This window comes from Hyposmocoma kahamanoa, unplaced genomic scaffold (assembly GCF_003589595.1).
Source record: "Hyposmocoma kahamanoa isolate Upper Pololo Valley unplaced genomic scaffold, ASM358959v1 64, whole genome shotgun sequence".
Lineage (NCBI taxonomy): Eukaryota > Metazoa > Arthropoda > Insecta > Lepidoptera > Cosmopterigidae > Hyposmocoma > Hyposmocoma kahamanoa.
Genome location: NW_020653852.1, coordinates 8,684,718 through 8,710,925, shown reverse-complemented (window position 1 = coordinate 8,710,925; position 26,208 = coordinate 8,684,718). Strand labels below are relative to the sequence as shown.

Genomic DNA, 26,208 nt, shown 5'->3' with positions numbered 1-26,208 from the left:
CACACACACACACACACACACACACACACACACACACACACACACACACTTAAAAACACATACACAAACAAATACTAACACTGCACATACAATATTTTTCCTTTTTATTTTATGATTTTTATTCCTTTGTAAAGTTTAATTTAGGTGGATAATTTAGTAATCGCAATTATCGATGTACAAGTACATAATTCTAAGTTGCAAATTTGTATTTTCCAAGGGGTGGTGACCTTTTTTTATGCATAGTGCTTGTAATTATGCTCAATGTATCTATATTGTGGTGAGAAAATAAACAAACTTATTATTATTATTTGTTAGCAGAAAATACAATTCATTATTAAAAATTATAAAATATCTTAAACCAAGTAATAGATTCAGATGTATTTATTTCTCAAATATAACATTACAGAATAAATTGCACTACATGTCAAAGTATAAGAAATTATATCGAGATGTCAAACAAAAATGAAAATTTAAAAAAATACACAATAATTAGAAAATTAACAATTCATTATATTATATTGTTGTCATTAAATTACATATCGAATATGATTCGCAATGAAGGATCGTCATAAGTTGATAATAATTTTACAAGAGAATGTCAATGCGGTAAAAATTAGAATAAAATAAAAATGCTCAATATTGTTACAATTTTAAGTCCATAAATTCATTTACAGAGTACACAGGATTTTTCAATAAAAGGTCTTTGAGCCGGCGCCCAAATGTTTCGTCAGACAATTCAAGTCTGAGAGTAGCGGGTAAACGCTCATAGTAAGTAGTCCGATGCATGCGGGTTTTTCACTGCAAGTGCCATGCTTCGGGGGACTGTTCTCAAATGACCGGTAGGGCGAAGTGGGATGCCAGAAACATAATAGACATAAATTTCGAATTAAAACTAATACTTAAATAATTTCAAGATTAATAATTCATTATAAATAAATCTGTGTACAATTTTCCTATAATTAAATAACGTCCACATCATCAGCTTGTCTTTCGACATAAGCCTCCTCCAGAGACTTCTAGTTTTCCATTTCCCGTGCCTGTTGTTGCCAAAATGGGCCTGCCACCAATTTTAAATCGTCTTCCCATCTTTTTCTCTGCCTTCCCCGTCTGCGTTTGCCTTCTCTTGGGTACCACTCCGGTCCATTTTCCAGTCTCTATCATGATATGTCCAGCCCAACGCCACTTCAATTTCCTCATCATACAAAAATAAATAGAATTTAAAAAGATTGCTCTAAAAGGTAATAACTCTGTGCAGGGTGTCCACGTTGTCGTCGAGGACACTTGCACGTTTGAACTTATTCTACCAAATAAATATCCAAAATGTCTCAGTACATACACACAAAAACTTTAAAGTTTGTTTTGGTAAATTTATTGTTTTGTAAAAGTCATGGAACAAAAGTTGTTGTCTATGATGTTAGTAATATAGTCCTGTGGGGTTATTAGTATTATTTTATTAAAAATTTATTAAAAATAACTAACTCTATATATCATTCTTTGCATAATATTATATTTGTCGGCTTATTGCAAGAAAGCAGTTATTGCCATATAAATTATATGACAATTAATGACTTCTTGCAATAAGCTGACTATATCGCACTATTGCAATAGTGTATTAACTCAAAAAGTGTATTTTTTCAGAATCGTTGTTATTCACTTCCCGTGAAAGAATGTCTTAAAATCTATGTATCGGTTAAAAATTTTTAAAAACATATGAACATGACACAAGTCCTCACTTGTCGAATTCCAAACCTATGTACTAAATCTATGAATTCCGATCATAATTAAAAGTGATGTTTTAGGGGGTGTCACAAACGTTAGTAAGCCATCAACAGTAACACACGGTACCATCTTTTAATCGTTTCTTGCAATATTCTAATGACGGTTTTATTGACGTGTAGAGAATCAAATTTCACGTTCAAATATAGTATAATCTTGAATTTCACATGTTTTGAGTTACAACACTATTGTAATAGCAGTGCGATATGTTATCAGCAAAGTATGTAATCTGGTATGCAAATGCAGTAACACTGAGTCAATATGTGAAATAAACACTATTATATACTTGGTGTCGGTATAATATGTACAATGTGAAATATGCATGTAAAATTTAATGTAACTAACGTTATTATTTGCAGATTAAGTTCGAAAATATGTTTTATAAGGATAAACTTAATAAGGACTTTGTTGTTGTATGCGTGTTTGGTTTATGGTACCTATAATTAAACTAACCTGTTATAATGCGTTATATACTTTTTTAATTTTATTATACAAACAGATTAGAAATTAGCTTAAGAACTAAAGCGATGTAACATAAACCATTTTGGGTTTTACAGTACATCATCTTAACGTTTCACAACTCGTAAATAAAATACCAATTGCCATATAGTTAGGAGTTACTTTCTACTACATTTTCTTACCATAATTGCAATGGTAGGGTACTCTTATAAATGTGCGATTTAATAATGAACTCATCCGCATTTTGGTATGCGTGTGTATATGCGTGAACTACTTAAGAAGCTGCTGGATTCAACAAAATAACGAAATCCTGGGCATGTATTAGTGTTCCTTATACAGGTTGAATCAATGTATTGGGAGTCAATAAATTCAATAATATATGCCACAACAGTAAAATACAACCACAAATTTGTGTACAACCTACACAAGCTTGATAAGAAATCCTTCATACAAAATGTGTGTATTCTCCAGGATAAAACCAATGTATTTTCAAACCAAGGCGATGCAGAATTTTATGGACGAATTTCCGATGTTGCAAAGAGCCACTATAAAATTAAAAATTACGTGGCAGCCACCGGTTTCCATGCACGCAAAATTAAATCAGGTACACAGAATTTACTTATCCATTTGTAACTGGAACCGTTTATTAAACTTGTTAATTTTTCCTCCACCAAGATTAATTTGAATTTCCCCTGTATCTCGTAAAATATATTATGCTATCGATTTCTTCAATTACAAGTAAAAATAAAAAATTGTTTCACTTAGTTTATTTTATTATATGCCGAACGTAAAGGGAAGGAATGCCACTCCATAGAAGTGGCATTCCCTACCAGACGTATTCCCTGAACGGTGTCCGGTATCACTTATGCACTTGGGCCTTTTCCACATAGTCGAATAAAACAAATAGGGTACTCCATGTAAAATAACCGCGCGGATAGTAAAGTTACGGACACAATCCGGACGGACGCACACACGTCCGAAGGAGCGTTGAGGCGACCGGTGTTGTGCAATGCTAGAGCAACCTTACATTATGCAAATGTGTGCGTCTGTCCGTACACGACGCGGCGTGCGGCGGGCACGCTAATATACAAGACGCTTTGCGACTTTTGTACGGAGTTACCATAGTTGTGCTTATTCTACTACGCTTTCAAAGCGAGAGTGAATGGGCATTTAGATGTGCATGCTTCATTGTCGACATCATCGTCACTTTCCAACATGTGAGCCTATCATCATCGAAGTCAAATGCGCACTTAATGTTTTAATAAAAAAGTATTTTTTTTCTGAGTTTTCGATTTTTGTATTAATACTTATAACAAACTAGTGGAGCAATTTCACAAAAAATAATTGAATACCAATTCAATAAAAATTTTAAATACAGTGAATAGCGACATCTCTCGCCAGGGCCGGTAGATGTAAAGGTATCTAACTGGGTGATAAAACTTTCATAGATTTCTTATAGATGGCGCTACGACTAAAAAGTCGTTGAAAAAACCTAATACAAAGACACGACAACAAGCACAGAAAAATTCGTTCGAATGAATCATCGTTCCGTGGCCTAGTTGGTATAGCGTCTGGCACGGTATGCTAGAAGACGTCGGTTCGAATCCGGCAGGATCGAAGGAATTTTTTCTGAGTGTTCGATCTTTGTATTAATACTTATAACAAACTAGTGGAGCAATTTCACAAAAAATAATTGAATATCAATTCAATAAAAATTTAAAAATTTAGTATTTAATCTCCTTGGTATCATAAAATTCAAAAGAACATCAAACACCACGAGAGATTAATATTACAGTTTGTTACCTGGAATGTTGATATTAATAAAAAGAAGTTTTGTTCATTACAGCTACTAGTTTAAAATCAAATGGTCTCTACACACAGGCGTTAAGTGAAGGAATAGCGGATGTACTTCAATCGTACAAAAATACTTTAGTAGAAGTAGAAGGCCTTGTTATTGGGAATCATAGCTATACTTTAGCTTTTGTGTACAGCTATGTGGAAAAGTATAGAAGTCTTTTTAATACGTTAAATCGTATAATAACTACGATTAAAGAGAGAGACCTAAGGGGATGTCAAATTTTGGATTTAACTCATCAGTATATTTTGAATGGAAATGAAATGGTGCACGACGCTGTGTTACAGTAAGTATAGCTTTATTTAAATTTATAATCTTATATTATGTTATTGTTTGAAGTTTCAATTACTTAGACATATGATTTATTTACTACGAATAATGTAATATAATAATCTCAGTACTGAGTACTTAAAAATCGACCTCAAATGTCATTCATCCCCCAGTTTGCTCTTAGTGGTGAAATATTTTCTTCAAATTTAAATGAGACCACTGCTGAGGAACCCTCTTTCCAACAATAAAGAATCACGTTATCGCGTATCATACATACAAAAAAAAACATGCAGTCGAATTGAGAACCTTCTCTTTTTTTGAAGTCGATTAAAAAGTAGTATTAGTTTATACTTATTTCATATTACTTGTTTTTATACTTTGGAGATTACAACTGTTTTTACAATGTGTTATTTTAAGTAGAAACAACATGCCATTTAAAAACTTTACAACATAATATCAGTGGCGGATTTGCAGTCTCGGCGGACCTTGGCCCCAGGCCATGTAGTCAGTACCAGCCGCCCCTTTCTCAGCAATCATATACCTACTCATATATCTATATTTTATACATAAAATGTACGAAAGTGATTTAGGAAGATTATTGTTATACGATGCCGTGCAGTACGGCGCGTAATAATGTGCGTGAGCCTTTAAAATGTGTAGGTACGTAGGTTTAAAAAACAAAAACCAAAGATCTCCATAATAAGCACGTAGAAAAATTCGTAAAGTCCGCTAGTACATTCCGCGGCTTAGTTGGCATAATGTCTGGCACGGTTTGCTAAAAGATGCCGGTTCAAATCCAGCCAGATGGAAGGATTTTTTCTTAAGGGCTCTAACTTTGTATTAACAAATATTTCTTATTGCTTTTATTTTATATGGTTTTTTTGTTCACCCCAAAAGAAATTAAACATTACATTTTATGGTCCTGAGTATGCAGACCACTATCACAAAGCATTTACTTGAAATGCTTAAAAAAATTAACTTAATTTTCAGAATTTTCTCCAACATAAACAAAGTATTCATCAACCAGCTCTGCACATGGATGTTATATGGAGAACTAAGAGATCCCTACCAAGAATTTTTCATATCTCACAATTTGAAGCATGACTCTTGTGACACGTTGTTCTCTTCACCATCTACAACTAACACCGGTGATAAATCACTTGTGTCTACCGTATGTTGAATCTTTATTTAAAAAAATATATTTCCATGATAGTAAGGTATCATACCTATCACAATGTTATAATTTTTTATATATAATATATGCATATAATTTAATAAGTTTTTACGGGACGTGCACGTCAACCGCACAAGTTCACAGATGAAGGGTACACACTAGTTTAATAATAATAATAATCGTTTATTGGCTTCAAACATAAAACAATAAAAGTTGTAAAAAAAAGAAAACAATACCAGCACAAAAATTTTTCGCATGTGGGAAAATATACCAACATTGTAGAATAAGAACAAGCAGGGTAACTCCAGGGTCTGTCTGGCGCAGCAATACCTACACTTCACTGGAAGCGTAGGGTTGCCACATTATTATTTTAGTTGTACCTACAGGTTGTAAACATAATTTGAAAAAAAAAAAACAAAGTATTTCTATATCATCACAGAGTTTTCGCGCTATATTGAAATAACCTTCGTCTAATGCAATACGTATATTCATTGATATTTGTATACCAGCATTGGTGTTTCGATTATAGGAGTATGGTTACGAAATAGGAATTCATGCGTGTGTGTCCGTGAAAGAGAGGGCATGTGCTTGCGAGTTTGTGCGAGTGCGTGCGTGATAGAGCGCGCGAGTGCGTGCATACTTTTTAATATAAAATGGTTATATTTCCCTTAATATATTTTTACTAGACCTTTTTCAATTCTGCCCTTCAAGTTGATTAGTAGCAAATATAGCAAACCACCTGAAAAAGCGTTAAATTATTATAAAATTCCAGCTCCAAGACACAATAATGGACTGTGGATACAGCATCAACGCAATCATGATACCGCATTATATACCACTGTCTTTAGTCCAAGAGATACTATTTATTGGTAAAACAGTTATATTGTTTGGTTTCGACCCTCGTAAAGTGAAGAGGACTAGTTTTTTTAATAATAAGTCACTATCACCGTTACAGAAATTTGGAACTGATACTAGAAGGTAAGGCATAGAAGATTGTTGAATGAGGGTGTAAATAAAGATACGTACAGTTTGAGGACGCGCTAAATTTCGAGTATTAAATGAGTTCGAATATATTTGAACACATGTAGTCAGTACCAGCACACATGCTTTTTACTTCGCTTGCTAGTGTTTAAAATGCTCTTTTCTAATTCTACCAATTTTTTTTTATACACCATATTGTAGTTGTAGTGTACAGTGTGTATTTTTAACTGGGACACTGGGGAAGTAACTATAGGAGATACATCCCTGTGTCTCCTATAGTTTCAGATTTCACTGTCTTCAGAGCCATTAGTCTTTTTTGTGAAAACAATTTTGACATTGTCAATTTTTAGGTCAAGCGCGAGTTGTCCATAAAAATAAATAAAATTAATATATTATTAGTGCTTATCGACTCAGTTTCATGCAAGTACGCGTTACCATTATGTCGTAACGTTTTATTTATCGTCTGACTGTGTTGTGTTTCCATTGTCTTAACAGTCTGTCTACGTAACGTCAAAAAATGGTTAACAATGGTTAATCGTGTTGTACTATATGTGAACAACTTCATTTAAATATACAAGCCCCGACATTTTAAACTGCACGACTATCTGTCGTCACGACATAATGTGAATGCACCATGAGGATGATTTTATGCATTGGAAGAAAAAGTTGGGACAGCAGAAGTTGGTCAAATTTAATAAAATGTTTTTCATACAAAATGATTGAACATTTTTAAATTGTTGATAGACTTAATTTCACGTAAGGATCATTTTATTGTATTGAAAGAAAAAATCATGACAGCGGAAGTTGGTCATATTTAATAAAAGGTTTTTTCATACAAAATGAAAACAATTTTTTGTTTGCTGATACACTGTTTGTAATACATGTAATTTCAGTTTCATAACGCCGCTATTTCTGCAGCCCAAAGCAACTTGTAGCAACAAACCTTTATAGGGTTTTCTTATGAAACATTTTGTTTTTCAGATTTACTATCTGGGAAGAAAAAGAGGCGGAGTTTCACGACAAATTGGAGAAACTAAAGAATCCAGATGTGTTTGAAGTTTGTAATTTGAGAACTGTCGTTAGAGAAATAAAGGAATGTGTTACGAAGGTAAGGGTATTAGACACGTGAAACCTATTATTGGAAATAATATTAACTTGAAAAAAGAAAACAGCTTTAAAAGATTCTAAAAACAGTGAGCAAGGTTAGTTATATATTTTGTAATCGTTTATTGTTGATCCAAGTCCACCTCCTCTTCAAATTTAAATTTAGATGGCGTTGTTTTTAGTATTCGATTTAGGTCTGAATTACGCTGGTAACATTTTTAAACATTGTTAGGCTAAACGTTGTAAATATATTTTGGGTGTCTTGTCAAATGCTTGTGAGGACGACAAACAAGTCAAAATTATATTTCACGTTGGACGCTCTGGAGGGACATTTACGGTGAACCCGTCTTCCGTAATTGCGGCGGTTTGGATTTTTTTTTTAATATCAAATGAGGGGACGAACAAGTTGTGCGCCTGATGGTAAGCTACACATCTGTGAATCCAGATTTATTTGAAGTTAGTAATTTGAGAATGTCGTTAGAGAAATAAAGGAATGTGTTACGAAGGTAAGGATATTACACACGTGAAACCTATTATTAGAAATAATATTAAGTTGGAAAAAAAACTTCAAAATATTTTAAAAGCGTGCCATAGTTTGTCTGATAATTTGTTTGTTTATTATGTTGTAGTATATGACGAAATTGTAATGCAATTTACTTAGTTTATTCCTTTACTTAATTTTATTTTTGTGTTGAGCGGTAGATGTTGTTCTTATTTGTATGTAAATATTAATAGTATAAGTAGTTAAATTAACACAGTGATTCAAGTTTGTACGAATAAAAAAGTTTATTATTTTTATTAAATTTCGTTCCAAAACGCGCATAGCGCAAAAATCTAAAGTGAAAGGCCATCTGAATGAATGAAATGCAATAATTTGCAAGAAAGACAAACAAAAGTTTACAGTCTCGCTTGCAATCATTTTTAGTAAACTTTTGTAACCAGTCTCCTCGCTTTAGTCTATTATAAACATTTTTTTTTCGTAGCATCTATGGACAGTAGCGGTAGAAGAAGCCCAGCTAATTCACGAACTGAAGCTGTTGAAGGATTTCTACTTACTCGGACGCGGCGAACTATTTCTCGAGTTGCTAAGACTTACTGCTCACATGCTCGATAAGCCAACGACTAGGACTGGCACTAGAGGTATTTTTCTTAACACAACTAGATGTTTGGTGGTTAAAAAGGATATTCATATTAAAACTACACTTGACAAATCTATACATTTGTAATAGGCATAGTCAACAAAATCTTTAATTTAAAAAAATAGCGCTGTCTGGATCGCACGATCGGTGCCCATATGTTGTAAGAGCAGGGTATTTTCCTTGATCTCCTCGACAATTGGCAAACTTGAGAATCTCTTTTATAGCAATATACCGACCGCAAGTACAAGCGGGCTATGCCTGTACATATGTATAGGTACTTTGTTGACAACTGAACGTCAAACAAATACAAAGAAAATATATTTATTTGACTATCACAAACGACACCATACAAAAAAAAAAAGAAACAGAATAGAAAAAAATATTAAAACATCAAAACATTTACGCGTCAGACACAAATAATTACAAAACAAAATCACAAATAAAATTAACGGTTAATAATTAATTGACGGTTATTTATCGTCAGACGACTGTCGTTCTTGCTCTTCCCAATGTCACGACAGTCTGCCGTCGTAACGTCAAATAATGAGTGATCTATAGTTAAGCGTGTCGTACTATATGTGAACAACTTCATTTAACTGCATGACTATCTATCGTCACGATATAATGGGAACGCTCCCTTACTTATCATTTCCCGCCTTTGTCTATGTTCGAACAAAACAAAGCAATTTTAGAGCTAACTAATAATGTGACAATGCCACCAAGTACGATTTTGTATCGTTCGTTCATTCTTTCCGTTTTCAGATATGAACCACGCTTTCCAACTTGCGGCGAGAGCAGTTTTCCTGAGCAATAACATAGACATAGAGAAGTTCAGCTTTGAACTGCCCTATGTGAAGCCTGAAGTGTCTACTAATTCTTCTATTGATGAGGATAGCAATTTAGGTTAGATTAGATTTTGAATACAATAGCCATAAACCATTTATTGCAACGCCACATGACAAGAAACAAAGAAAAAAAATTATATGAACGAAAGAATAAAAATAAATAAAATAAAATAAATAACACAAAAAACAGCATAACAAACATTTGAACCAAACAACAAATTTTACTGTATAAATTAATATTTCAATTAATTAATACTATACTGACATGCGTGCTGCTGTGGCGTATGCTAAAGGATCTCATTCAGCTAAACCCACAGACGAAGAATGGGCTGTGACGCTGGTTTTCAATGGACCCTAGTCTAATTTTGATCAAAATTTTTCCTTTCCAGGTGCTACTTTTCTTTCCATAAAAGAATTAGGGGAGACCCCCTGAGTAGACACTCCGTTCTCCGTTCGAAACAATTACTGTCAAATAAATAATACTCAAGCAAATTAAAAGATGCATGATGCGAATGAAGCATCATACTTGATATTGTCTTTTGATTTATTTGACAATAAGCCGGTCGGTGAACGGGAAAATCCCCATTTTTAGAAACTGAAAAAAAGAAAATTTTAGAAACTGTATATAAAGTAATCTCGACAGGTAAACATTGTATGTGTCAGGGCAGAATAGAATCAATTTCTAAAATAGCTGATCTAATGACCTCTACAGTAAAGAACAATGCACTGTGATTCCCCCATAGGCCATAAATCAAAAAAAATCATTGGCTTATCCCGGTTAGATCAACTCACTAAGTTAGTAACTAGTTAACAAGCTTCCAAAAACTATAAATATCAATGTAATTAGGTCACGTTATCATTCACTTTTGTGCATCGGAAGTGAGCGCATCGCGAGACTAATTATCACCACGTGTGAGTCATCGAAACTTAATCACTTTGTTTTTGAGTGTCACTATTCCAAATCAAGTGTTTACGTGTTGTGAAAGCATGGAGATCCAAGAGCATGGTATGTACTTTTATTATCAATTTTTTTTAATTTTTTTTATGCATATTTTTTTTATATAATTTTTTTATTGAAGGCAGTTTTTTGGTGAAAATTTTTGGCATAACTTAATTTCCTTTAGACCTACAACTTTTGGCTGCGCTGAGCTGCACCTGAGGTATATGGTTTTTGAATAAGGAGTATGTCCTTATTAAGAGCTATAAGTTTCATTTGCATCTTGCTGCCTCTTCTTGGCTTAAAGGGGTGTCAAAGTATGCATGTCCATAGTATTGAATTTTTAATTTTTTTTTAAGTTCAGCTTTCATATTGTTTTAGGTACATTTTTCAAATGTTCTGTATCGAGGATGACAATTTTTGATATTTGGCACTCTAAAGTGGGTAATCCAAATGAAAAAATGCAACACGTCCTGAGCACTTTGACCGAAACATCATCCCTTTCTGACGACATCGAAAATATTGATTTAGAGACTTTAAGCCTTAAAATTAAGAATATTTGTAAACGAATTTCCCACTACTGGGCAAAGTCGAATCGTACTAGATCTAAATTCTTAGAAAAATATTCAGATTGGCTGCATGTCGTTGAAAATATTGATGTACAGCGAACTGAGTTACGTGTATCTCAGAGCTTTGACGAAGTTAAACCATCAACTTCTTCATCGCATGGCCGTCCGAGAATTAACTTTGACGACACCAGTAAACGTACAAAAAGGAGAAGATTGGCTAGTTTGTCTAACCAAGACCCTTCTCTTGTACAGTCATTGCTCAATGCGTCCGATAGCTTGTCTTGTCCTGAAATCGATTCTAGCGAAGTTTTATCGCTCATTGTTGAAGCTCAGTTAACTCGACATCAATATATATTAGTAAAGAAATTTATAGACAATAAGTTTTCAAAAACCATTTTCCCATCTTACCAAAGTGTCGTGGAATCTAAAAAACACTGTTATCCTTCAGATATTACTGTTACAGAATCATCCGCCGAAGTCGAACTTCAAAGTTTATTAGATCATACTGCCAATCGGATTCTCAAGTCTCAAAAAGATGTTTTGGATAGTGTAATGAGCCTAATGAGTCTCTAGATAAGATATCTTTGATAGGGAAATGGGGTTTCGATGGCAGTACAGGGCATTCAGAATATAAACAGTGTTTTTCTGACTCCACTCTTGAAGACAGTAGCCTGTTTGTTACTTCGTATGTGCCACTTCAGCTTGTTTTGACAACAGATAACAAAGAAAATTCAGTAGTTTTGTGGAAAAATCCTCGTCCTTCATCAACTCGATACTGTCGTCCTATACGCCTCCGATATTTGAAGGAATCGACTGCAGTGTCAGTTGAGGAAGAAGCTCATTTTAAAGATTAAATAAGGAACTTGCAGCCTACTGTTTTCAAGGAAGAAGATCGCGAATATCGCATTACTCATTGTTTGCAACTTACTATGGTAGATGGTAAAGTGTGTAACGCACTTAGTGGTGTTTCTTCATCAAAATGTTTTATTTGTAACGCCTTGCCCAGTGAAATGAACAAAATTGACGAATGTTTAAATAAGGAAGTCGATGAGAGTAAATATGAATTTGGTTTATCACCTCTTCACGCGTTAATACGTTTTTTTGAATATTTTGTTCATGTCGCGTACAAGTTAGATGTTAGGAAATGGCAAGCTAGGTCCGCTAATGACAAAATGCTTGTTGCTGCAAAAAAATCATATGTTCAGACTCAATTTAGAGAAAGATTAGGGCTTATAGTGGATAAGCCTAAAAGTGGCGGAAGCGGAACATCAAACGATGGTAATACAGCCAGGCGGTTTTTCTCGAATTCAGAAATTTCCGCTGAAATTACTGGGATCAAGAAGGATCTCCTAGATCGTTGCTGGATCATCCTTCAATGTTTAAATTCGGGATATACTATTAATAAGACGAACTTCGAAGAGTTCGCTTTAGAGACGGCTCGGCAGTTAGTTGCCGAGTATCCGTGGTATAACATGCCTGCTTCCGTTCACAAAGTTCTAATTCATGGTGCTAATGTTATAGATTACGGTTTGTTGTCAATCGGAGAGTTGTCTGAAGAAGCAGCTGAAGCGACTAACAAATACATCAAGTCTTTTAGAAAAAATCATACGCGTAAAATGAGTCGCATTGTGACCAACACAGATTTAGTAAATAGGCTGCTTCTTCATTCAAATCCCTTCATAACAGGTCTACGAAAGTTACCTGTTAAAAAAAAAGGTGTACTGTCAAAAGCTGTATTAGACTTGTTATGTATTTAAAGTTAATATTGTTGAGATTTAATGTATTTTGGTATAATTTGTGTTTTGTTTGTATTTTGTAAAATGAACTTTTTTATGTATTTTTATTGTTTTAATTTATTCATTTGTGGTTATTGTTAATACAAATAATCATTATTTACACAGTTTTACCATTAAAAGTCGCAGTATAAAATGTTTTAGATACATCGTCTAAAAACAAAATTACTGCGAGACATTTTTACACCTAAATATTGTCAAATATTTTTTAAAATGTATAATTTTATTAATTTACGTTTACCTAATCATATTTTAACGTAATAAAATAAAAAAATAATAATAATTTCGGAGTTACGTATTTATGACCGCCTTAGTATGGAGCGTGAATCACCGTGCAATGGCGAAATTATTGTTAAAAGAATTCTTTAGCGTCTTCAAACGTTCTAATTACAAGTTTGCATAAAATAAATTCATTAGATTTTTCAAATTATACTACAGGCCTATCTGAGCTGGAAATAAAATCATATTTAAACTAAACTCATGACTAATTAGTTTGTAACCGAACTGAGGTCTACGACTGTTAACTTCGTAACGTTGCGCGTTATCTAACCGCCTTGAAGAGATTTTCAATACCTACCTACGTATATAGCGGTCCACATTTAGTTTGCGTAATATTAAATGTACTGATCCGACCGATTTCATTAAGAGATTAACTATTTTGTTACAAAAAATAAAGTAGATAATTCCAAATATGCCATGCGCCAAAGTGGTAAAACTGACAAAAAAGTTCCCGATGTCAGGGATAGATGGCACCTTTCACAAAAAAAAAAAATTGTGCCTGAAGTTACCAGGTCGTGGTATGTATGAATTCTGTTTTCTTTAGTTATGGCTCAACTTCATGCCTATTGACCATACCTTATAAAAATATTTTCCTCTGAACTTTCGTTACGTCACAAACCCACGACAGCACTCAGCTTCTATAAACTCTGTTACTAATACACCGAATATATTTTATTTAATTATGTAAAATATAATATCCAAAACTTGAAACCGGAATATCTTTAATTCCACACCTTTTAGAGAGACGAAAATCCAAAATTAAATTTGTTCAGGAATTGAAATTCTACATTTTCACATAATTTTCATAAACAGACGCATAGAAATTATATCGGAGTTCGCCATTCTTCGTTGTTATAACACTAAATTTAAAAAATAATTAATGGTATTTGCTTTGACTCATTTAAGTTTACTTTTCTACAATACATCTGTATTAAAAAAATTAAAAAAATTGTAGATAAATAAGTGGACTGTTTTTATTTTATTATATATATATTTATAAATTGTACCTAGCTACCCCGAAACGCTTCTATTATTACCTACGTTTTCAGTGGCTGACGGTTGGTCCAGCATAATCCTGAAGTACGACTTTAAATGGCCACTACACTTGCTTTTCACGCCAGAAGTCCTGGCGCGGTACAACGACATGTTCCGACTTTTGTTGAGAATTAAGAAGACACAGCATGATCTGCATGCTTTATGGAAGACTTATAAACAGTCAGCGAGGTTAGTTATATATTTTGTAATCGTTTGTTACTGATCCAAGTCAACCTCCTCTTAATTGAAATTTAGATGGCGTTGTTTTTAGTTTTCTTGTTAGTTCTGACTTACACACATTTTTCAATAAACAAAAAAGTAACATTTTTATACCTTGTTAGGCTAAACTTTGTAAATATATTTTGGGTGAGTCTTGTCACATGCTTGTGAGGACGACAACCCGTCAAGGCAAAATTATATTTGACGGAGGACGCTCCCGAGGAGCATTTACGATGAACCCGTCCTCCATAATTCCGGCGGTTTGCAAATGAAAACGTAACTCAATGGAACAATTATCTGTACCACAAGTTTACTGTGACAGTTGTCGCGTATATTACTTCACAATGTGTAGCAAATTATACAGCGCCCCTGGCGGTCACAAGCAGAAACAACATTTTGTATACTAACTTTTTACGTGGTCGTAACTGTCACTGTAATCTCATGGTAGAAGCACAAGTTACTGCGTGTACTTAACTTACATACACTTAACTGTAATATAACTTTAATTCGGGTGCACTTCGAAGTCATTCCAAAAAAAATGTCCGCCTGTGGTTTCACCAACTGTAGAGTGCCACGTAGTTGGCAAACCTGTCACGCCGTTTCAGCGTGTATAGCATGCTTCAGATTGTCAGCTAGGTTTGATGAGCCAATCCCACCTTTTGAGTCGAGTCGTTCATGAAGATCTACTAATCCCAAAAGTATTTCCAATTGCAACATTCGATGTTGCCATTTAATTATTATCTATCTCTACAATATTCTAACGAATTAATATTAACGCCTTCTATTTGTTACAAATAACTAGTCCGTAACATACCATTTGAAATCAATAAATGTCAAAATGAGGTTATAAATTAAACGCACTTTTGTAGTTTGCTACGTGAACGTTAGTTGTAATGTCACTCCGATAAATTTATTAAAAAAATATTTTGTGTATATTTTTTTTTTGTAATTTTCAGCTTCATTATGTGTCAACTACACAACAAGTTAATGTTTCTGATGGACAACCTCCAGCACTACATGCAAGCTGACGTATTAGAGACCAACTTCTCCCTCTTCATGGATGCGGTGAATAAAACGAACGACTTCGAGAAACTGAAGAAAGCCCACGCCGAGTTCCTCGCTGACGTGTTGAGCCAGTCGTTTTTGACTGTCACCTCTTCGGTACAATTAGTTTTGTTTATATTATAGTAGTTCCTGTCTATGCATCATAGATAGCGTTGTTTTTAATATTCATGTTAATTCTTAATCACCCTGGTAATATTTTAAACCTGACTAAGCTAATCTTGGGGTAAATCTTATGAAATGTCTGTGAGGACGTTGTTAAACCTTTGGTATCAATTTCATTTCCTTGACGGATAGGGGGAGGTATCCATATCTTTGTTGTTGATGCTTGTTGATGAAGTGCTTAAAATATTATTTTCTTTCTTGGTTATCAGTTACATATTTCTTTCAAATGATCTTTAAAAATTTGTAAACTATAATTGTAAACAATAATATAACTATCCATATCAGTCAGCGGCAAGCGAGTGCTCCAATAAGACGACGGACTCTATAAACAATCCAGTTTTCTGCAACATCCAAGAGTTGATAAAGCTGTGCCTCTCGTTCTGCAGCATGAGCGAACTGGCAAATGATAAGGAATCTGAAGATTATTATATTAGGGGATATTCTGATCGGTGAGTCTATTCGTAGTGTCTGTTATGGTTATACAGTTTTGTTAAGATTTTATTTTGTCGTTTAGTTTTGCAAAAAGATTTTTATTTAACATTTTGTTGCTCAAATTAATGATTAGGTTTGCAAGTTATTTCCAGAACAATAATAATCCTACTGCTGGGCACAGGTCTCTTCTCACAACGGAGAGGGATTGGGCTGCAGTTCCCACCAATGCGGATTGGCCACTTTATACATTTCATTGAATTCAAAGAGCAAAATGCAGAGCAATTGCTCTGTAGATATGTGCAGGTTTCCTCACAATGTTTTCTTTCACCGAAAAGGTGGCCGAACGGTTACCATACCGGACTCCCACGTAGAGGTTTCAGATTCGATTCCATTGCCGGGAGAAATATTTGTATGGCCTACATTTATTTTTCTCGTGAGTTTGGATGTAATTTGTCTGTGTGTGTCCATGGGACCCGTCTGGGCTTCAATAGTGCGGGGCTACGATGAGCGCGTGCGTTAAAAATTCAAATTTAATTTGGCCCATGAATTCGTAGTAGAACTACGCTAAAGTAATGCATTGAAACACACTCTAGAAATAATTTTTCATTTCAATTTTAGACAAACAGCTGTCCACCTATTCGAAGTGAGGAATTAGCACCAGGAGCACGACTTGTCCGTCTCGTCACATGTATATATATTATTTAAAAAAGAAAATTACAATATACAAAACTTGTTACAGATTCAACACGCTAGTAAAACAACTAATGCAACTATTAGTATCTCTTCGCGATCGACCATGTGGAGTGTACTTAGCACGTTTGCTGATGAGGTTGGACTACAATCGATGGCTGAGCGGGGAAGCTCAGCTTACTCAATCTGTCACTAATATGCTGCGGTACTAAACGTACTGTGAAATTACATACTTTCTACGGTACTAAAATAAGCTGCGAGCTGCGATTTTGAATATCCTATAGCCCTAAATGGTACTAAAGTATATTGCAGTTTGCGGCATTGTATATGCTACGGGACTATATGAATAACGCTTTGGTACTAAACCTTGTATGGTTCTAAAATATGCTGCGGTTGCGGCATTATACACACTACGGCACTAAATAAATATACTTTGCTACTAGACCAGTGAAAATACCAAGAACTACGCTACCCTCTTTATTATAACTAACGTAATCGATATTTTTAGAAATTGATTTATTAACATAATGTCAGGACCCGTAACATGGCTACGCATGATAGTCGCGATGCGCGCTATTGGCCATCTTTATATCTGATTGAGACAATAGCGCGCGCTTATTTCAATTTTATCGCGCGCGTCGCGACTATCATGCGTAGCCATACTACGGGGGCTGGAATAGCTAAACGAGATGTACAGTCCTACAAGCGGTTTTTTATACCTTATTTAGTTTCAGTTTTATTGGCAAAATCACAGAACATTTAAAAAATAACTAGGTGCCAATCTCGAAAGTTTCCAAAATGCAAATGCATTAGTTATGTTGTATGATAAGAAGGCCAGTGCGTGTGTTAGTGTCATATTTATTAAATAACGAGGTGATCGACTATAATCACTCTCCAATGTACGCTTTTTATTAATAAATAATTGATTAATATTTTGTTGTTTGTTTTAAACTACTAAAATATCAAATTTTAGGAGCTAGTTTTATTACGACACCGTTTACCTAATTAAACTTATACACCATCTAATGTGCGAGTGACGCGTACATTATCTATTGAGCAGTAAAACTAATTGGAAAATATTGAAAAACGTAGACGATTCTCTGAACCACACTAGTTATATTTATTTATAATGAGCATTGGCTATAAGAGCCGTCAGCTAACAAATAATTGAGAATTCAAAACGTAATAATACGTAACGAAAACTAAAAATATAATTTGTACACAACATACAAGTAGCTATTTTTTCATAATGACACTATCATCAGCGATTTGTTTCTGGATTCGCTCTGGGCCTTTTGGAGGGAAAAGTGTCGTTTTTATTTTGACTCAATTATTTTGTGAAATCTATACTCCAGCCAAACTCGATGTAGAATAAATGTAAACAAACAAAAACATATGATTTTTAGGGTTTTCACCTCAAACTGTTTTACGATTACCACAATTTCAATATTTTTCCACGAAATTCTATTAGGTCATTGATGATACTAATCTAGTAGTCATGTCTGTGATGAATTTTGTTGCAAAGAAATTTCAAACCACTAGTAAGTGATTGGAAACCAATATAAAAATTACCAGTAACTAATTATTTATGAAACTGTTTCATCCCTAATGGTTTCTTGATTTGAAGGAAGGGTTTGCAAACATTTATGCACTTTTGTAATAAGTCTGTAAATAAAAAACACCGTTACAATCCTTATAGTATTCAAAACAATAACTGCATTTTAATTTAGACGTATTATTGACCTTCGTATAACGTTCCACGAAACGTAGCATCTTCACTTATTGGTAACTGCCAAAAAATAAGAAATCTGCTTGAAATAAACAAAACGTGATTTAAAAATATAAAAAATATTTTATTATTGTAAATGATAAGCGAATTGCTATAAAATATAGCAATGTAAATCGGCAGTAATTAATATTATTTTGAAAACATAAAATACATTTCAAACTGGTGTGGAACGGAACGCAAATTTGTAAACAAACAATGGCCGACGCCATCACTCACTTGTTTGCTTGTCTCTGTGTCAGTAATACAAGTACTTTTCTTTCCGTGCGATTCTGCTTTTTTGAGTTTTTGTTGTTATAGTTATTATTTGTTGAGTGTTTTTGTTGACTTTCTGTTATAATTTGTTACGGTTTTGTTGTTATTGTGTTACAATGAGTGACCAACCTGGACCAAGCTCGACGAAGCTTTTTTCAACGCCCATGAAGAAGCGCCAAAAGAAATCCGCTCTGAGGTCTTCCGAAAAGACTACTATAATCAACATATATAAACTCGTTGAAGATACTTGGCCAAAAGATCAATTCTGGTACAAAAAGGATTTGGCTAAGAAAACCGCGGAGACCGCCGGCGTAAGCCTTGCTACAGTCTACAAGGTACTGAAACAGTACAGAAATGAGCACCGTGTTAGCTCACCCGTTGCGCCTCCTCAAAGAGCAACGATAATTGACAAACTTTTAGATTTCGAGTTGAGTGCTATTAGGAGAAAAGTTCATGAGTTCTTTTTTAGAAATGAACTTCCCACTGTGGACAATGTTCTTATGTCAGTAAACGAAGATGATGATTTACCAAATTTCAAAAGAACAACTTTCCAAAAATTACTTAAAAAACTACAAATCAAATATTTAAAAAGATCAAGAAAAAGTGCTCTAATTGAGAAAAGAGAAATCGTAAGATGGAGGCGCAACTATTTGCAAAAAATTTCAAAAATGAGAGAAGATGGGCGGAAAATTTATTACACTGACGAAACATGGATTAATGAAGGTATGTATTTCAACAATCCGTTTACAATTTTCACAAAATTCCTAATACACCATTATAGACTCCATAGCTGAAATCAATACTGAAAGCTATATCAGTGATTTTATAAATAACTACCACAATATTCAGTACAGATTTCTTTCATCATTTACATTATTGTTTCTTATTTATTGAAGGTCATACAAAAACAAAGGTGTGGCAAGATACTACAATACATTCAACCCGTCAAGCTCACCGAGAAGGATTGTCTACAGGATTGAAGGGGCCTTCTGGAAAAGGGAAGCGGTTGATAATAGTGCACATTGGTAAGTTGTTATATTTTGATGGCGTATCGTCAAAATATTAATTCTTACTTATGTGAAAATTAATTAACAGAGTAGCCCATTGTGTGAACCAAGTGTACATAATAAGACTTCCAATATCAACACTGGTTGATATAGACTTTTCAGCATTCGCTGAACCTCCATTCGGTGGTCATCAATAACCTTTCTTTTTTCTTTTAGGAAATGAAGCTGGATTTTTGGAAGGGGGTCAGCTAATTTTCGAGAGTCAGAAAGGGGAAGGCGATTACCATAAAGAAATGAACGCTAAAGTGTTTGAAGATTGGTTAAAAAAAATTATAAATTTAATTGAGCCTCACTCTGTTATAGTGATGGACAATGCTCCCTATCATTCTCGTCGACTGGAACGAATACCAAATATGCAGTGGAAAAAAGTTGATATTCAGAATTGGCTCACAAGTAAAGGTATCTCATTCCAGGAGACATTAATAAAAAGGGAGCTTATAGACATATTAAAACCAATAAAAGAAAAATACTTGGCATATGCAACTGATACATATGCTAAAGAAAAGGATATTGAAGTGTTACGTTTGCCCCCATATCACTGTGAATTAAACCCAATTGAGATGATATGGGGGCAAGTCAAAGGCTATGTTGCAGGGAAAAATAAAACATTTAAAATGGATGAATTAAAAAGATTATTACAGGAATCAATGGATCTAATAACCCCTGCAGCATGGCAAAAGTGTATTGGCCACGTTATACAAGAGGAAAAGAGAATGAGAGACCTGGATGGTATAACAGATAATGTTATTGACGAATTTATCATCCAGGTTGCAGATAGTAGTGGTAGTAGTAGTAGTTCATCAGCATCAGAAAGTGACACTGGATGAGATGTTTTATTTAAAGTAATATAAAATAAAATTTTACAACTTTGTTTTTTTTCATCTACCGTTACCTACTATCTAGCACAGGGTTGGGGAAACTTTTTTTCATTAGGAGCCAGAAAAAAAGAAGTTACAGAAGGGATCAGAATGAAAAAAATGCATTTTGTTTTGAAATTCAAATATTTCTTTTATTATTGTGTAGTGTTCTGTAATTTTGTGTGTATGTTAATTTTGTGAACCGATATCGACGAGGCTGTAAACATATATTTCCGAGGGCCATACATTCCTTCTTTAGAAGGGACGTTGGCGGGTCAATCAACTTTTTTACTATCCCAAAATTTTTAAATAAAATTTATGAATTAGCTAACATTTCCTAATTAATAAAAAAACTTCAATTAGTCTGTAGTCTAAATCAAATTTCTAAAAATTATTCATTTTGCCCTATTTCATAAAATATTTATAGAAAAAAATTACATAAATTTTGTGTGATTGGTGAGTCAGGAGATCAAACTTCAATAGTATTTCATCCAGAGCTAATAATTAAAAAAAAATTACTTGAAACTTTGTTTTTTTACGATATAAATTATGGTGACCCAGTAGACACAAGAGAGGGAAAAATTTAAGTTTTTCATTAATATTTTGAAATATAATCCATAAACGTCGCTAGATATATACTAGAGACATTTCAAGATATAAAACTAGGAAATCGTAATATCAATTCAGATTAGGATTATCAAAGCCTCTGTTTATTTTTTTACACATTCACTACGTTGCGTGGTGTCTGTAAAAAAGTTGATTGACCTTGGCGGATATCGGATTATAGCCCTTTGCGGGCCAGAGTAGACTCGCGGGCCGTACTTTGCCCAACACTGATCTAACAGTAAGTATAAACAGATATCAAAAACTTGAAACTTATTCATCATACGTATCAATAAGTACTTTGCAAACTTCATTTAATTGGCTATGTAAGTATTACTTCTGCACAATCTCTTACCTATCTAAATTCCAATTACGCAGCAGGCTATGGGCAGAGTTAGCCTAAACTCTAAAAATAATAACGTAGAGGCCTAAAGTAAAGAGCATAAACAAAAAAGGTTCTTCACACCAGCCATCATTGGTTGCCTAGCAACGCTTTGTTATTAAACATTCTACATCGAGTTTGGCTAGAGTATAGTTTAAAGTGGAATAGGATAGTGCTATTGTGCCTTAATCGAAGATTAAAACGCGAAATTATACGAATCTCGAACTAAAATACCCGTATCGGCCCGTTCTAAGGAATCTCGAGTCAATCCAAACACGCCACCTCAAATTGCTTATCCTCTTTGTGGTGGCCATATTTACAGAAATATAATTAAACGTTTACAGCTTGGCAAAAAAGAGTATGACGCGGTGAAAACTGGAACTAAAAAAAGATATTTGTGGCAACACTATCAAAAATGTCAGTGGTGTCAAATAACCAGTAGCTTTTGTGTTATTGCTGTATGCGCTGAGTAATTTTATACGAAGTTCTGTAAACTCTCGTACGGTTGTTGCTTGTTTTGTTATTTAAAATGAACAAAACGATTCGTAGTAGTGGTAGAACAGCGATATACCAAGTTTTTTTACGATGTTTGGCTGAATCTCAAGCGGGACAAATTTTGTCTGAAATTAACAATGTTTATCAGAGAACAGCTGATATGACAGGTATTTATGCAAATTATTTAATTATTATAACGTTCTACATGTCGAATTACGCACTATGCACTACTTATAATATACAATTAACGAGTTTTTGTGTTTAGTTGACAAATTAGTAACTAAGGTTATGTTTACGTATCATTTATAAGTTGACTTAATATTTTTGATTCTTTCAAGATTTAAAATTCAAATAAATTGGTATTTTTGTATATTTGTGCATGTTTGGTATTTATTTTAGGTAAGTCTGTCAATACCATAAGAAAAATTGTTGAAGAAGGTGAAAAAAATAATGGCGTGTTTTCTACACCTGGTAAACATAGGAAAGGACGACCAAAGAAAGATCTCGATGATTTTGACCTCTGCGCAATTAGACAAAAGGTTCATTTCTTCTACACGGTAAAAAAACAGGCATGTATTATAATTTTATATTAATGCCACTTTCTTCAATAAAAAAACAGTATTATGTAATAAATAAAAACTTTTTATTTTTCTTCTCAGGTGCCTACACTACGTAATTGATTACCTGTAGTTAAAGAAGATTTGGGATTTAATGGAAGCCGTTAACATCTAAGAAAGATATTACATTCTCTGGGTTTCTCTTATAAAAAATGTAAAACAGACAGATCGGCACTAATGAACAAGCCTAATATAGCAGCAAAGAGGGAACAATATTTAAAAGTTATAATGCATAATAGAAATTTGCCTCAAGAACTCCAAAAACAAATTATTTTTTTAGATGAAAGCTACGTACACTCATCTTACAAGCTTAAAAAATGTTGGCAATCAATTGAAGTTAGTGGAGTGCGACACAATATATCTAAAGGCAAAAGATATATTATTGTGCATGTTGGGAGTGAAAAGGGGTTTGTTCCAAATGCACTATTAATTTTCAGTGGCACAAACAAGAATGAAGATTACCATTCTGAAATGAATAGAGCAAATTTCACTAAGTGGGTTACCGAGAAATTAATTCCCAATTTGACAGAGCCTTCCATTATTGTTATGGACAATGCTCCTTACCATTCGGTAGTCATCAATAAGGCCCCAACCAGTGCAACAAAAGTTGCTGCTGTAAAGCTGTGGTTGCTACAAAACAATATACAATTTGATGAAATGATGAGTAAACCTGAATTGTTAATGCTTGTAAAACGCCACAAACCAGAGGCCCTTTATGAAATGGACCAAATATTGGGGGATCATGGTCACACTGTGGTACGGCTGCATCCATATCATTGTGACCTCAATCCTATTGAATTGATATGGGGAATTGTCCATTGACATAAAGGTAGGGATCTAGTTCATAATTCGTTTTTCTTAATGTTATTAAGTTGAACTCATAATCAATAATATTTTTATTCCGACAGATGGCAGCTGAACAAGCATTCCAAGCGATTACTGCCGAAGATTGAAAAAATTCATGCCAACATGTTATTAAAATTGAAAAAGAGTATTATGAAAGGGGTATGACTATGTATGACGACATTGAAAAATTGGTTATTAACGTCAGAGATGAGAGCAGTAGCGAGACCACATCAGATTCATGTGATTCAGATGAGTTTGTTGTTGCCGGAACGTCTAGCCAAGATACAATAGAGTTTTCTGGGGTGGAATATCTCGATAAAAGTGTTTTGGAATCTGATTGATTTAAAATTTTATAAGTTTACGCGAATGTTAGACATCGAAGACGACCAACAGCTCATTCCGCCCCGTGACTATGAAGGAATCAGTCTTCGAAACGTCGGGAGTAAAATGAACCGCGATATTATCCGAAAATTAGTATTTATTAAAAAAAATTAAATTGTTATTTTGGTTTATTAGAATAAATTGTACAAACAATAAATTTTTTCCCATTTTCCCTTTTATCCTATTTATTTTATTATAATTATTAAACCTGCTCGAATCTCCCTTAGTAAGAAGGAAAAAGGTCATTTAAATTATAAAAACAAATAATTCTGTGAGGGTAATTCAATGAATTAAATAATTAAATAAAAAGGTAATTCAAAAAAAAAAATGTAATTCTGTGTGAAAAATATTATGTTGTTACTGTGGATGGATCGAGTCTGATGGTAATTGAAAATTAACTCTTAAGGGCGCGTTTATTTGACGCGAATATAGTCGCCGCCGAGCGGCCGTGACGCGGTGACGGAGTTCACGTGTTTAGAGACCGAACTGTTATAACAAAATACGCTTTATTTATTTAGAATTTACATGTTAAATTCAGAATTTTCAAGAAACAAAAACTTCACCACATTACTGCTTGCCGACTTGGGTTCGTCCAGTTACTAAAATTATGCGCAGTTTAACTACAAAGAAACAGGTTGTTATTGCATTATTACTTATACAAATAATGCAAAGAAGAAAAAAAAGAGGTGAGATGATTTTGGGTGATGAACCCAAAATCATCTCACCTCTTTTTTTTCTTCCATTTTGGAAATAAGAGAAGAGTTTGGAGAATTTCATACGAGTCTGGCTTAGCTTTCGTCCACTTGGCGACCGCGTGGACAACGTGCGGTTGTATTATTCCGAGAAATTAAAATGTTGTTGCCTACCAAGAAAGTTTTCGGGTCGTGTGTCTGGGCGCTAAAAGCCTTTAACAATAAATAAAAATAACAAGTATCTAAACATTTTTCGTCGTAGTATATCGGGTTGCCACATATTTGATCTAGGCATAAATTATCTCATTAAATCCATACTCTTTTTTGCCAAGCTGTATGTTTTCGGCTGAAGGACTGTGTTTCCATGGCCAGCAATAATTTAAAAATTAAAATGAACGATTTGTTTCTTGCGGTAGGTTCATTCATAATAAATAATTCATTCGGTCTTTTTCTAAAAGTGGCTGTGTAACAAAACACTATGCATTGAATCGATTCGCGAGATTCAATGATTTTTAGTTTGAACGCAGCGATAAAATCAAAATTAAAAAAGAACGTGGAAATGAAAAAAAATCACAAATTGCATTGTGTTGTGTTGTGTGCTAGAATGTCACGTAAAATTTTGATTTTTCGCAACAATTTATAGTGAAAATTGAGCGGAAAACCATTCAAAATGGCTAAGGAGGTAGACATGTCGCTTTTTAGCGTCTTGGAGCCTTTTCGGCGGGTTATAAATACTGATCAGCCAAAAGTCTCGGCGTCTACGAAATTGAATTTTTCGGATAATAGTAATCAATCCATTAAAGATAATAGCAGTCAATCCATAAAAGAAGGTAACGTTGATATTTTTTCTATGGTTTATTTGAGCCTCGGAAGACTATGAACAGTATTTTACTAGCTCTTTGATTTGTCAATAGATATTTCTAACCTCTTGTCGCTGGGCAAGCGAAAATTGAGTCTTGGTGGCACAGAGACCGCGACGCCAGAAAAGCGGAACCGTACGGAGTCCACTGGATCAGCATCCGTACCACCTTCGCCGTGGGAAGCTAAGAGACTGAAGATAGACCTGATTGCCGCCAAGGCGCAGGTATGTATCAGATCACACATTGTATAAATATCATGTTGGAAATGTTTTTCACCTTATTTAACATGATGTGAATGCGGTAAAAGAAGTCTCAACTATAGTAGATTATTTTCTTGCTGGGAACTCGGCCATTGTTTATATGAAGCTAGCTTGCACACTTACCAGTAGGTCTCTCTCACATGCAGGAATGGTTGTAAGTGCAGGGCTGTGCATTACTGTAGTTGATTTATGCTATCAAAATAGATGATGTTTAATTTTGTTGTAAAAGTGTGAATGGAAATAAATATTATATATATATATTTCCATTCACACTTTTACAACAAAATTATTATTATTATATATATAAAATTAATATATATATA

At 34.0% G+C, this 26,208-nt stretch overlaps 3 protein-coding genes across 3 annotated transcripts in view; all 3 read left to right on the top strand.

The window, feature by feature from the left end:
* The window catches only part of LOC113230770 (gamma-tubulin complex component 4), a 19,634-nt gene extending 1,946 nt beyond the window's left edge, over positions 1-17,688 (top strand). The window contains exons 2-12 of the mRNA XM_026464855.1: positions 2,707-2,839; positions 4,082-4,376; positions 5,351-5,531; positions 6,307-6,512; positions 7,497-7,623; positions 8,603-8,759; positions 9,521-9,661; positions 14,231-14,405; positions 15,392-15,596; positions 15,948-16,111; positions 16,834-17,688. Coding sequence (XP_026320640.1) covers positions 2,707-2,839; positions 4,082-4,376; positions 5,351-5,531; positions 6,307-6,512; positions 7,497-7,623; positions 8,603-8,759; positions 9,521-9,661; positions 14,231-14,405; positions 15,392-15,596; positions 15,948-16,111; positions 16,834-16,996 — 1,947 coding nt within the window. The 3' untranslated portion in view covers positions 16,997-17,688. The remainder of the gene's footprint in view (positions 1-2,706; positions 2,840-4,081; positions 4,377-5,350; positions 5,532-6,306; positions 6,513-7,496; positions 7,624-8,602; positions 8,760-9,520; positions 9,662-14,230; positions 14,406-15,391; positions 15,597-15,947; positions 16,112-16,833) is intronic.
* A 1,087-nt stretch (positions 17,689-18,775) lies between these two features.
* LOC113230848 lies at positions 18,776-20,719 on the top strand. The gene is made up of 3 exons (XM_026464947.1): positions 18,776-19,548; positions 19,722-19,850; positions 20,049-20,719. The coding sequence occupies exons 1-3, from the start codon at positions 18,942-18,944 to the stop codon at positions 20,717-20,719; spliced, it is 1,407 nt and encodes a 468-aa protein (XP_026320732.1). The 5' UTR covers positions 18,776-18,941.
* Positions 20,720-25,435: 4,716 nt separating this feature from the next.
* LOC113230847 (mitotic spindle assembly checkpoint protein MAD1-like) overlaps positions 25,436-26,208 on the top strand; it is a 27,603-nt gene continuing 26,830 nt past the window's right edge. The window contains exons 1-2 of the mRNA XM_026464946.1: positions 25,436-25,595; positions 25,680-25,849. Coding sequence (XP_026320731.1) covers positions 25,436-25,595; positions 25,680-25,849 — 330 coding nt within the window. The remainder of the gene's footprint in view (positions 25,596-25,679; positions 25,850-26,208) is intronic.

Coding starts and splice junctions, on each gene's coding strand:
- LOC113230848 (XM_026464947.1), top strand. CDS start 18,942: ATGAGTGACCAACCTGGACCAAGCTCGACGAAGCTTTTTTCAACGCCC. Junction 19,549..19,721: donor CGAAACATGGATTAATGAAG/GTATGTATTTCA, acceptor TATTTATTGAAG/GTCATACAAAAACAAAGGTG. Junction 19,851..20,048: donor GTTGATAATAGTGCACATTG/GTAAGTTGTTAT, acceptor TTTTTCTTTTAG/GAAATGAAGCTGGATTTTTG.